The following is a 12,872-nucleotide window of genomic DNA, read 5'->3' on the forward strand; positions in this document are numbered from 1 at the left end:
ACACATACGGCCAGTTTAGCCTTCCCAATTCACCTATACCACATGTCTTTGGACTGTGGAGGAAACTGGAGCACCCGGAGGAAACCCACGCCAACACAGGGAGAACATGCAAACTCCGCACAGAAATGCCAACTGACCCAGCCGAGGCTCAAACCAGCAACCTTCTTGCTGTGAGGCAATTGTGCTACACACTGCACCACTATGCTGCCCTTATATATTTATTTATGCAGGAATTTGTGGATTTATATATATATGTATTTATTTATTTGCATATGTATTTATTATTTTATTTATGCAGAAATTTATGGATTTAAATATTTGAGTACTTATTTATTTATTGTTTTTGCAGGTTTCGTCCTCAATAAATGGATTGTTATTCTTTTAGTAATACATTTTTAAATCGAACAAAAAAATCTCACTTTGTTTGGATGTACTGGATTTATTTGAGTAAAATGTACAAATATTTGTTTTTATCTAAAGCTCTGATTACATTTCAAAAACAAATATTGTATTTTAGAGCTTTTAAAAGCATCAGTAAATGATGGTCAATCTTTTTTTTTGTGAATCCACCTGTTGAATGTATAAATTGAAATAATATGACCAACATTTTTTATTAAAGTAATTTTTAAACAAAACATTTCAATTATTTTAGCTGCATAACAACATTTCACTGTTATAATTTCAACAATCGTATTTTAACTTTTTTAAAAGGTACAACCGTCGTTAAATTAGCATAAACTACGTTTCCCAAAAGACCCGTGTTGTTTTTTCTCTTCTCGGCAGTAGCTGGGCGTGTGCGCTGCACAGATAACGAATGAGCTTGGCAACGGTGTTTACTACAGCCTTCAGGACTCCATTACCCACAATGCACCTCTCGTCGTTGTCAAAAGTCTTGCTTTCTTGGGTCACTTACCGAACTCTGGCCGTGTCAGCCAGCTTTACTTTTTCTCGTTTGACGGAATAATGCATTTGTCAGGCGCTGGCCTCGGGGAAATAGCACACGGACAGGGGCCCGGAGCCGGACCGCCGCCTGGAAGCTGCAATCCGCGCAAATTCAGCGAGAAAATCGCCCTGCACAACCAGCGACAGGCTGAAGAAACCGCAGCTTTTCGAGAGGTTATGATGGACATTACTTCCATCAGGGTGAGTCCAGCTCAGTACAGAACATGTCACATTTTACCACAGTTGACGGATATTTTTACCAGGGTTATTTTTTTTGTAATGTTTTCGAAGCTTAAAGGACTGTTTAAACTTCTGAATGTTGTTGTTTGCCTGGTAAGTGTATTGATTTGTGACAACCGGTCAGTTTTAGATACAGCTATTGGCTTTTCTTAGGAAGCAGTGTTTCAGAAACATCCAACCAAGAAGGAAAAAAGGTTTATAATAAAAAGGGAAAGGGTAGAGTAACTTGTATCACCCCCTTTTGAACGTATTTATTTACATCAGTATTACTATTCTGTACTAAGTAGTAGGCATGGGCCGGTATAATTTTCTAACGGTATGATAACCTCTGATTAAAATATCACGGTATTATGATTACTGCTCTAAAATAATTATTTTTCAAATGTCTGGGTAAAAAAAAATCCCAATTGAACACAATTTATTTTAAGAAACAGTTATAATATTTTTGAACAGTAAACATGACAGGCTAAATAGTGAAAATAAATCATTGACTGCTCTCTTCATTAGTTTCAAAAACACAGATTTCTTTACAACACATAAAAAATACATTAAAAAAACCTTCCATATACCTTGAAAACGGTATAACAGAACATTTTAGCGATATTAAATCCTTGACTTTTCCAAACCGCGGTAACCTTGAAACCAGTTATTGTCCCATGCCTACTAAGTAGTGTATTTGGTCAGAGTTTTAACAGCTAAAGGTTAAAAAAATATAAAGCTTTAAATAACAAGTAAGCAAATAAAACTTCTAAAACATGTGCTTTATTTAATATTTGGCATTAATTTGTATTATTTTTTCATGTGCCAATTCTCTTTTAATTTTTTTGAATATAATTTTTTGTTCATTCTTTTTTCCTTCTCGCTGTGTTTCTCTTTGCTATACTTCTTCATAATTGTCATATTTTTCTAGTTGCAAAAAAGTAATATCTGTATTGTTTGTATTGTAATTTAATCTGCTGTATTTTGATTGTAATTGTCTGTTGTTATTGCAATAAAAAAGCAAAAAAAAAAAAAAAAAAAAAACATAGATGGTCTTTAAGATCCAGCTGAAAGTTTAAAAAATGTAATAATCAGGCAAATGTAGGGGAAAAGAAAAGATAATCCACAGATTAATTCATATTTAATTAAATATTTTCATCTTACTTATTATTATTATTATAATTATTATTATTATTATTATTATTTTGATTTGGTTCTTTTTAAAGCAACACTACTTTGAGCTCTAAAAAAGTCGAATGTGAATCAATCAGTTACTTTTTAAAAGTGTCTCAGTGTCTCTGTGTGTTTACTTATTATGTCTTATGTGACTTATGTGAGACGGATGCATAACAAAAGATTATTTTCTCACCCTCAGGCCATCTAAGATGTAGTGTAGGTGACTTTTATTTTTCTACATTAGAATATAAAAAAATTATCTGAAACTTTGGTGATTAATTTATTGCAAATCAACAGCATTATCAGTATTTTTAAAGTCAAAGTAGAAAAAAAAAACTAAATACTGTGAATTAATACTCTGACAATACATTGAGCTCTTATGAAGCAAATAGATAGATCAGTGCAAGAAATTAACATAATTTACCACATTATTACCTTTAATCCAAAGCCTCTTCAAATGGTCATGAGCATGTTTATAAATTACAACAGCCTGTAATAATAGTAATATTGTAAATAGAGTTCAGTTTCGTTTCCCAGTGTTGGGTTGCAGCTGGAAGGGCATCCGCTGCCTAAAACATGTGCTGGATAAGTTGGCGGTTCATTCCCCTGTGGCGACCCCAGATTAATAAAGGGACTAAGCCGAAAATGAATGAATGAATGAGTTCAGTTTCATGCACAGACTGATCATTTTGCTTCATAAGGCCTCAATATATTGTCAGGAGCCACAGGTGTTAATTTTTTTTTGCATGTAAAGTGCTCAGCATATATGAGTACACCTCATTTTGAAAATTAATATTTTTATCCATTTCTCAGTAAATATGGATAATATTTATTAGTGCATTTGAGCAAAACATATTTATTAAACAGATATATTTATTAAAACAATATTTTAGTCACAGAACATCTTTAGAAATGGAAATATAAAACATTTAAATTCATGCAAAATATTACAAAATGTTACATATTTTGTGTCTCTTGATTTTTGCTATTTTTGAAAGTTTGATTTAATATTTTTCCCTAACATATAAACTTGGGCTACTAATTTTAAACCATTATAATAAGGTATTTTGTTAGATTAGCTCCAGAGTCGGCTTCAGTACTGACTAGTCTAATGTATATGCACAAATGTAATATTGTAAAGCATCCTATAGAACAGTGTTTCCCAACCCTGTTCCTGAAGGCACACCAACAGTACATCTTTTGGATGTCTCCCTTATCTGAACCATTCATTTCAGGTTTTCAAGTCTCTTCTAATGTTCTGATGATTTGATTCAGGCGTATTTGAATAGAGAGAGATTGAAAATGTGTACTGTTGGTGTGCCTTCAGGAACAGGGTTGGGAAACACTGCTATAGAAAATATTAGTTTAAATGAGAGATTTGTGGGGGGTGTACTCGTATATGCTGAGCACTTTATATGTTTTTTGACTCTCGAAATGCAAAGTACGGTTGACTTGCATTGTATGAGTCAACAATGATCACAGTTTCCGTTAAAAGAAAATCTTCTTTAATAATCTACTGAAGAACAAAAACATCTACATCTTAGATGGCTTGAGGGTGAATTAACAGCTAATGTTCATTATTGGATGAGCTATACCTTAATTTATAATTTACAGTATCTGTATTTTAAAAAAGGGTAGCTACAGTAGTTTTCTAGACCTCTCAAATTGCAGTCACAGATAAATAGGTTAAATATTTTACAACCTGTATATGGATTGTGAATCAGCAGCTCCTCATGGATTATGTACGTACATAAAATAGCACTTTGTCTGTCACTCATCGCGGGTCTGTTTTACATCAGTGTTGCAGGCTGAAGCTGAGGGATTTGTAAATCTCAGGTACCGTTTCTGCTTTAAATTATGATGCAACAGGCGTTTGTTCCCCTGAGGGTAGAGCAGGCTGTGAGGTTTGTGTTGAACCACTGTTAATCTGACCTATGGCCATTTATTCCCTTCGCAGGTTGAAGCTGAGAGAGTTCGGCAAACCAGAGACCTGGTGCCATATTATGGAGGATCCCTACCAAACGTCAATCAGATGTCAAGATGCTCCACAGAGACACAGGTGTGGGATTTTGATTTATTTATTAAAGGGACAGTTCACTCAAAAATGAAAATTTCCTCAACATTTACCTGCATTAAGTGGTTCAAAACGGTTATGAGTTTGTTCTGAAGATATTCAGGATATTCTGAAAATGAAAAAAAAAAGCCATTTGACAGCCATAGTAGGAAGTCAATGGTTGTTTCATTTGTCAGTATGTCTTCCTTTGTGTTTAACAGAAGAAGGAATTGAAAACAGGTTTGGAACAAATGGAGGAATGAATAAATGATGAGAAAATGGCCAATTTTTGAGTGAACTATCCCTTTAAAGTTATACTTCGGCCAAATTTAAAATGTATTCACTATTTCCTGAAACCTTTATCCTTTATGAGTTTATTTGTTCTGCTGAACACAAAAGAAGATATTTTGAAGAATGTTGAAAACCTGTAACTATTGATTTAGGATAAGCAAATACTATGGAAGTCAATGGTTACCGGTTTTCAACATTCTTCTCTATCTATCTATCTATCTATCTATCTATCTATCTATCTATCTATCTATCTATCTATCTATCTATCTATCTATCTATCTATCTATCTATCTATCTATCTATCTATCTAGAGATAGATAGATAGATAGATAGATAGATAGATAGATAGATAGATAGATAGATAGATAGATAGATAGATAGATAGATAGATAGATAGATAGATAGATTTTTTATTTATTTATTTTTTGTTAAACAGAAGAAAAACTCATAAAGGTTTGAAACAAGTGAAGGGTGAGTAAATGATGACAGAATTGTAATTTTTGGGTTGAATATCCCTTTACAGGGGTACAGAGGAAATGTTTTTTCTTTGGTTATATATTAGTTTTTTAATTAAACAATGCTTTACTGCACAAATTGTGGGCTTGTCTTTAAATGCATTTAATTAAAACATTTTTAAAGATAAATAAATAGTGCATAAAATATACTTTTATACTTGCAAATTACTATACATATTGGAATTAAGAAAGCCCAAATATTTAAATGGCTATTTAAAGTTGGATATAATTATGAACACTCAAATAAAATGTATGTAAAAATGTAAAATGCTTAATTTTTTACACTTGTCTAAATTGAATTTCAGAATTATGTAATTTTATTCATTAAATGCATTATATATTATTGTAAGTCACATTTAAATATAATTCACAGCACCTTTACATTGAAATACTGTAAAATACTGTAAACTCACTACCTTTAGATAAAGCCGGAAATTAAAAGAGGATGGGTTTTTTTCTATGTGAGGATTTTATTTTATTTTTTTAGCTTTGAAGATATCAAACAATTTATTTATATTAAAATAATTGTTTTATACACTTTTTCTTGCTGCTTACAGTACCCAAGTTGCCTCACCCAGCAGCTTCTGGAGGCCGATGAAGAATACAGAGACGTCCAGCCCAGTCCTCTCAGCAGGCCTTACAGGAGACACGTATCCACTGTTAAAATAATAATTAATAACAGAAACCATTATTTCACAATATTACTGCACATTTACTGTAATTATGATCAAATAAATGCAGCCTTGCTGAGTATTAGGAAACAATGAAATTCTTTCTGAATAATAATAATAATATGTCAATGTTCTGTACTTAAGTGCAGTGAATTTAACAATTGCAGATTTCTTATAAACTGGATTGGTTAAAAGGATTTCTGGATTATTTTTTCTTTTGAAGCCTTAACTTAACATTTACAGTTTGATAGCGCTCCATATCTCTCTTCACACCTCTCTCCTCCTCGAGCTCCAGCCTGGAGAAGGTAAGACTTTAAATAAAACGTGCTCAAATCTGCCACAATCATGATGTTCAGGTTATAAAACATTCACATGGTTTTAATTTTCACACTGAAGTTGCCGATCGATAGATAAACATCTTGAGCTTTTGTTTCTGCCAGTACATTAATTAAATGCTGCTTGTGTGTATCCAGAAACTGGTCCAGTTGCTCTGCCACTGAAAAGAGCCAGATGGTCCGTCTTCCTCTGACGGCTCTAAACAGGTAAACTCAATCCTTTTGTGTTTAGATCAAGATCAGCTCAAGTGCATGTACTATGTTTTTTAGTGGCTCCCATTGATCTCAGAAATTTGCAAAGCAAATTTATTTATATAGCACATTTCATAGCTGATGAAATGGTCAATGTGCTTAGGGGCTGCACAATATATTGTTTCAGCATCAATATCGCAATATGTGTGTCTACAATAGTCACATCGCAGGATATGCAATTTTGAGTTGGGATTATATACTATCCAAGTTTTTGGAACAACAAATAATAATTTGACTTCAAGTTGATCATTTGGTATCAGAAGTGGCTTATATGAAAGGCAAAAGCCTCTAGATTACACTTATTTTACTAAAATAAAATATGATCAAGCCTTGGTTTTTAATGATTTAATTAGGAGAGTAAAGTCTGACTTTGCTTAGACAAAAGTCTCATCACTTAACAGAAATAATGTAGAGTATAGAATATAAAGTCATGGTGCAGTGGAAAAAGAATGAATATTGTGTATGACTCCCATTAGCTTGGAGGACTGCATCCATACATCTCTGTAATGACTCAAATAACTTATTAATAAAGTCATCTGGAATGGCAAAGAAAGCATTCCTGCAGTTCATCAAGAGTCTGTGGATTCATCTTCAATGCCTTCTCCTACATCTTACCCCAGACATGCTCAATAATGTTCATGTCTGGTGAAGCAGTGGGTAGCACGATCACCTCACAGCAAGTAGGTCGCTGGTTCGAGCCTCGGCTGGGTCAGTTGGCATTTCTGTGTGTGTGGAGTTTGCATGTTCTCCCCTTGCTAGTGTGGGTTTTCTCCGCGTGCTCCGGTTTCCCTCACTATAGGCTATATGTGAATTGGGTTGGCTAAATTGTCCGTAGTGTATGTGTGTCAATGAGAGTGTTTGGCTGTTTCCCAGTGATGGGTTGCAGCTGGAAGGGCATCCGCTGTGTAAAACATATGCTGGATAAGTTGGCGGTTCTTTCCGCTGTGGTGACCCCGGATTAATAAAGGGACTATTCCGAAAAGAAAATGAATGAATGAATGATTCTCCCTCTGAAAGAGTCCCAGATCACACTGTTTATATCTCTTGTTCATTTTTCTCAGAACCAATTCGGACTCTGCCCTCCACACCAGTGTGCGAAACACCCAACTGCACGGCCACCCGAAATCTACACAAACCCTAAATCCCCAAACCAGACACTGTGGTGAGTTTAACGGTTTATTTCTGTTTCTTTCCTAACATAAAGTGAATCTTTTCAAAGTTTACAAAACATTTTAAATGCCAGATTTGAACTACTGTATGTGCATTTCCATCAAGTTTTTCGAGTGTCCGACTGTATTATTGTACAATACTGTAGGAATTAATTTATTTAAAATTGATAAAATATTTATTATTGATTTTTCTGTTTTACAATATTTTTGTAAGACAAAATTAATAAAAAAAATGCACTTCTTTTAGGTTTTACACATCCTGCTCCACTGATTGAAGAAAATATCCAGGAGGAAACACAATCTCCCAAATTCAAGAAGGTTTGTCTTCTGGCTCATTGACATCAGAATGATATACTGCTACATAATAATCTTTTTCATAATAATCTTCACTTACAGTTATCCTCCATGACCTCATCAGGATTTGAAGCGCCTGTTGTTCAGTAAGTTCTTATTCAGTCTTCATCATTATCAGTGTTGAATGTGCAGTTTTGACTCTTCAAAACCATGTTTTGTTTGCAGATATGTACAAAAGATGCTCAGTGAACATACAGTGCTAAGCATAATAGAGTACACCCTAGGGATGCACTGATCTTGATACTTTGATCGGATATCGGTTCGATATTGCATATTTTTGCTGGATTAAGTATCGGCCAGCTGGTACCGATCCAAATCAGATCTTGCGCATGCGCAATTCTGTGTAATTTATAAGCCAATAAAAGCAACGAAGGTATAAGGCACTAGAAAGTTGTCATGCAGGTCTATTATATCCTAAATGTTCTGAAGCCATTCCACGGTTTAATGTGAAGTACACATGAATAATCACGTGCTTAAATTCATGTTCAGTTTAGCGCTTTCTGAATTTATGTAAAATATGTGTTGTTTAAACACATAAATATGGGTAAAGATGTTAAATTAAACATAAATTAAACGTAAATATGGGTAATATATATTGGTGCATTTAAACAAAACAGATTTATTAATCAGATATATTTATTAATATTTTAATCACAGAACGTCTTTGTAAATGGATAGATAATACATTTAAATTCATGCAAAATATTGTAAAACAAAATTACAAACTTAAAAATTTCAACAAAATTTTAAATATTTTTTGTTTCTCTTGATTTTTGCTATTTTTAAAAATTTGTTTTTAACATTTTTCCCTAGCATATAAATTTGCGCTACTAATTTTTGAACCATTATTGTAAGTTATTTTGTTAGATTAGCTCCAGATTTTGCTTTAGTACTGACTAAACTAATGTATTTGCACAAATATAATATTGTAAAGCAACCTATAGAAAATATTAATTTAAATGAGAGATTTGTGGGGGGGTGTACCCGTATATGCCGAGCACTGTACTTGGATATCAGAAAAACAATGCTAAAGTCAGTTATTCTCCTTTAAAAATGTGCGCTCCCTATGGGAATGTATGTCTTTTTTGGTCTCTATAACCAGCCCCCTACCAGTTATAATTTATCACTTCGGCTTGCATTAGTGATAAACACAGCATATTTCATTTCGATCTTGAAGGCTGCCTCAATGTTTGCAAGCGCAGCCGAAAATGCATCAGAAGCAACCTCCGAAATGAGTCGCAGATTCATAGTTATAAAAATACACATGAGGTGGTTTTGATTTTGCAAACAATTCAATTACTATTAGTGCTGTCAAACTAAGTCCAAAATAAAAGTTCATATTTGCAAAATAAATTTGTCAGTAGTGTGTATATTTTTGTGTATAGAAATATAAATATGCATGACTATATTGCATAAAATATTATTATTTATAAATGAATTATAATTATATTAATTATAAATATACATAGGGGCAGATGGGAAAAAATGTCTAATATTTTGAATTTGGACCATAATACCTAGTTCGACCTCTAGGTGTCAATCCCTAGGTGCCAATACTGCACCTTTAAAGTACAAATGAAAAGTCGGCGCAGTAGCCTAGTGGTTAGTGCGCCGACATATGGTGCAGTAGCACATCAGGGCGTCCCGAGTACAAATGAAAATAAAACTGACCATATGATTTTGTTAGCTCACATTGTCAGTTTTGTGGTGAACAATTCATCTGTGCATGTTATTATTAAGGAAAAAAATAGTTTGTCCTTGTAATCTAAAATTAAATCTGAAAATGCATTTCCTTTTTGCTTTCAGTTAAATTTTCAGATGTTTCGAGGTATTGGGTGGGGCTAACATTTTTGAGAACAAACAGAAATGCTGAGGGGGAGGTGTCTGTTAGGTTGTAATAACTCCCGCTAAACCCTTTTCTCGAACTTTCTGAATGAAATGCCTACTTTACTACATCCAATCAGCTCGCAGTAGAAAAAACAAGCCACGCCTACTGTTTTCTCATTTAATATTTTGTTTCTCAGAAACTGTGTCACAATACAAAAAAAAAACAAGTCGCAGCTTTCGGTTCATATAAACTTTAAGCTGATAGTTTTTCTTCTATAATGAGTCTTTTTTTTGCTGTTTCTCCTGCAGTCTCCCAACAGCCGATCAACAGGTCTCTTCTCTCCCCATCCCGTCGGCTCTCAGTACGAGCGGTTCTCTTCCAGATCTCTCCAGTCTTCATCTGCCTTCACCACTGCCTGCCGGACAAGAGTCTGAGCCCCAGAGGGGAGCGGATCCTCTGCACAGCACTTCTGCACACCCAGACATCATGACGGACTTCAGCTTACCAGGTGTGTTTCACGAGCTGCCATTGTTTCAATTACATGAATGCAGAGGGGTTTTGACTCTTTGGAAATTGTATATTTTATGTTAAATTTAATTTATACTATGAGACAAAAAACTACTTAAAGCTGAAAATATGTAAATTCCACTATATTTGCTATAAGGCTCAGACAGCGACACCAAACTGTTGGCTTGTACCTAAACCGTTCTGAAACTGAATACCGTATACGCAACCTTAGGTTCGCGGTCACATGTTTGTCTTGTTCGTATTTGAGATCTGCGACGGTCTCTCTCATTCACACACATACATATACACACACACACACACATACACACACTCACACACACACATATACAGCACCAAGCCAGCGACGCATGGCATTTGCAATAAGGTTCATTAGTTAATGCATTACTAACATGAACTACGTATGAACAATACTTGTACAGCATTTATTCATCATAATTCAACATTTACTAATGCACTATTAAAGTCCAAATTCATTCTTAACTTGAGTTAATGCACAGTGAGTTAACATGAACAAACCATGAACAACTGCATTTTCGTTTACTAACATGAACAAATACTGTAGTAAATGTATTGTTCATTGTTTGTTCATATTAGTAAATGCATTAGCTAGAACAACCTTATTGTAAAGTGTTGCCAGAATCTCTTTGTGTTGAATATAAAGTTATATTTTAATGTTTTTATTTCCAGACTTTCATCATTTGTAATATCAGCTTGATACTATTTTGAAGCGTTAACTTTGACAGTCATATATATTATATATAAATTATTAATATATATATATTTATTTTTAAAAACAATAATAATTTATTATTATTATTAATAAGAAAGTATATTTGATTGGTATTTGATATATAAATATAATAAAAATAAATAGTAAGTAAGCAAGCACCGCTCTGGACTTCCAATTTTGACATTCATTGTATAAAAGGTGCAGTAGGTAATCTGCCTAAATGCTATCTGTTAGCATAATATCTTTCAAATACAATCCCTTCCCTACCATCCAAAACCACGCCTCCTGAAACCAAGAACGTGCACATTAAAGATGACAGAGACCCACTAGATCATGTCATTCACCAGTTAGTAATACTACAATTCCAAGTCGTCGCAAGTGGTGTAGTAGTTATCGCGTCGACACATGCTCTGTTCCCGCCTCGTGGTCCTATGCTGATCCTTCCCCTCTTTCTGTTCCCTACAATTTCCTGTCAATACTATCTACTGTCCTATCAATTAAAAAGCTGAAAACCCCTAAAAATAATTAATACTACAATTCCAAACAAAAAAACTGTATTATATCTAGCACGTTTTCAGTTATGTAGTTAGCAAGAAAAACTTGTCATAATGTACAATATTTCATGCATGCAAACATCGCTGGTCTCACTCTCTCACACGCTTTGTCCTGAAGCGACAACTGTTTGCTTAGTGGTTGGCCGGCGAGCCATACTTGCATGCTATTTCAGAGCAGCATGGTAAACAATATAGGGAGCACATCAAAGGTTGTCATTGTTCAGAAATGAAGCAATGTGAAAATAAAACCATCTTCACCTCAGTAAAGCAGGCTAGGCGGATTAGCGCTATTTACTGATGTTTGGTTGTTAAACTAAACAACAGAATCTACATCAGCTTTGCGTGACTAAAATATTTTTAAAACAGAACATTACCTGTCTAAAAGAAATACTTCAGCCATGGTGTCGTCCTTCCTCCAGCGTGCAAAACTAACTCCAACATTGATTCAGGATTTTAAAAAGTTTTGATTGAACATTTGCTTTGTACTGCTGTCGCTTGTGTCCAACGGGTGCACTGATGTACTACATTTGTTGACAGACAGTTTGGGCTACTTATCAGAATTATGGGAATTGTGGCCCAACAAGTTTTAATTGGATATTTCTGGAAATTGGACATTTTAATTGGCTTATGGCTCACCCAGAATATAGAAATACATATAAATATATTTAGATCATTCACTTAATCATTACTATTGGAGTGAGAAGAGACTTTCAACCAGCACAACACAGCATGTTTCTGAAGACAATCACCCACTGCAGCTTTAATGTAAAGTGGTAACACACAGAGAAATGCCTGCATTTATTTATTTTAAGTAAAGTATTGAGTAGTTTTATTTCCACATTTAATATGTATTTAACATATTTAGTTGCTCAGTATTTTTTGCCATTTTTAAAGTGTTGATTCTTTCTAAATTTTCCTTTCTTTAACGAAAAACTAAAAAATAATAGAAATAGAAAAACAAAACAAAGTAAATACTGAAGCTAAGACAAATATATAATAATTATTATTATTTAAATATAATTATTATTGTTTAATATTATCATTTATATTGGTATATGTTATATAAAGATATGGTAAGAAAGCACTGCTCTGGACTCCCAATTATAATTGTATTTCATTGTATTAATGTAAAGTGCCTACAGAAAGGTAAAGGGCAGCATTTATTTATTTAAAGAATAATAAAACTATAATAATTGTTTTATTATTAATAATAAAATGTTTAATAAAAAATTGTCCACATTGTATGCACATTATA

At 33.6% G+C, this 12,872-nt stretch overlaps 1 protein-coding gene across 1 annotated transcript in view; it reads left to right on the plus strand.

The window, feature by feature from the left end:
* Window positions 1-837: 837 nt before the first annotated feature.
* crtc2 (CREB regulated transcription coactivator 2) overlaps window positions 838-12,872 on the plus strand; it is a 23,431-nt gene continuing 11,396 nt past the window's right edge. The window contains exons 1-9 of the mRNA XM_056479966.1: window positions 838-1,143; window positions 4,295-4,396; window positions 5,754-5,846; window positions 6,111-6,172; window positions 6,341-6,409; window positions 7,516-7,616; window positions 7,871-7,941; window positions 8,020-8,063; window positions 10,114-10,313. Of these exons, the coding sequence (XP_056335941.1) occupies window positions 964-1,143; window positions 4,295-4,396; window positions 5,754-5,846; window positions 6,111-6,172; window positions 6,341-6,409; window positions 7,516-7,616; window positions 7,871-7,941; window positions 8,020-8,063; window positions 10,114-10,313 (922 nt within the window). The 5' untranslated portion in view covers window positions 838-963. The remainder of the gene's footprint in view (window positions 1,144-4,294; window positions 4,397-5,753; window positions 5,847-6,110; window positions 6,173-6,340; window positions 6,410-7,515; window positions 7,617-7,870; window positions 7,942-8,019; window positions 8,064-10,113; window positions 10,314-12,872) is intronic.

The sequence above is a fragment of the Danio aesculapii genome, chromosome 19 (assembly GCF_903798145.1).
Source record: "Danio aesculapii chromosome 19, fDanAes4.1, whole genome shotgun sequence".
Lineage (NCBI taxonomy): Eukaryota > Metazoa > Chordata > Actinopteri > Cypriniformes > Danionidae > Danio > Danio aesculapii.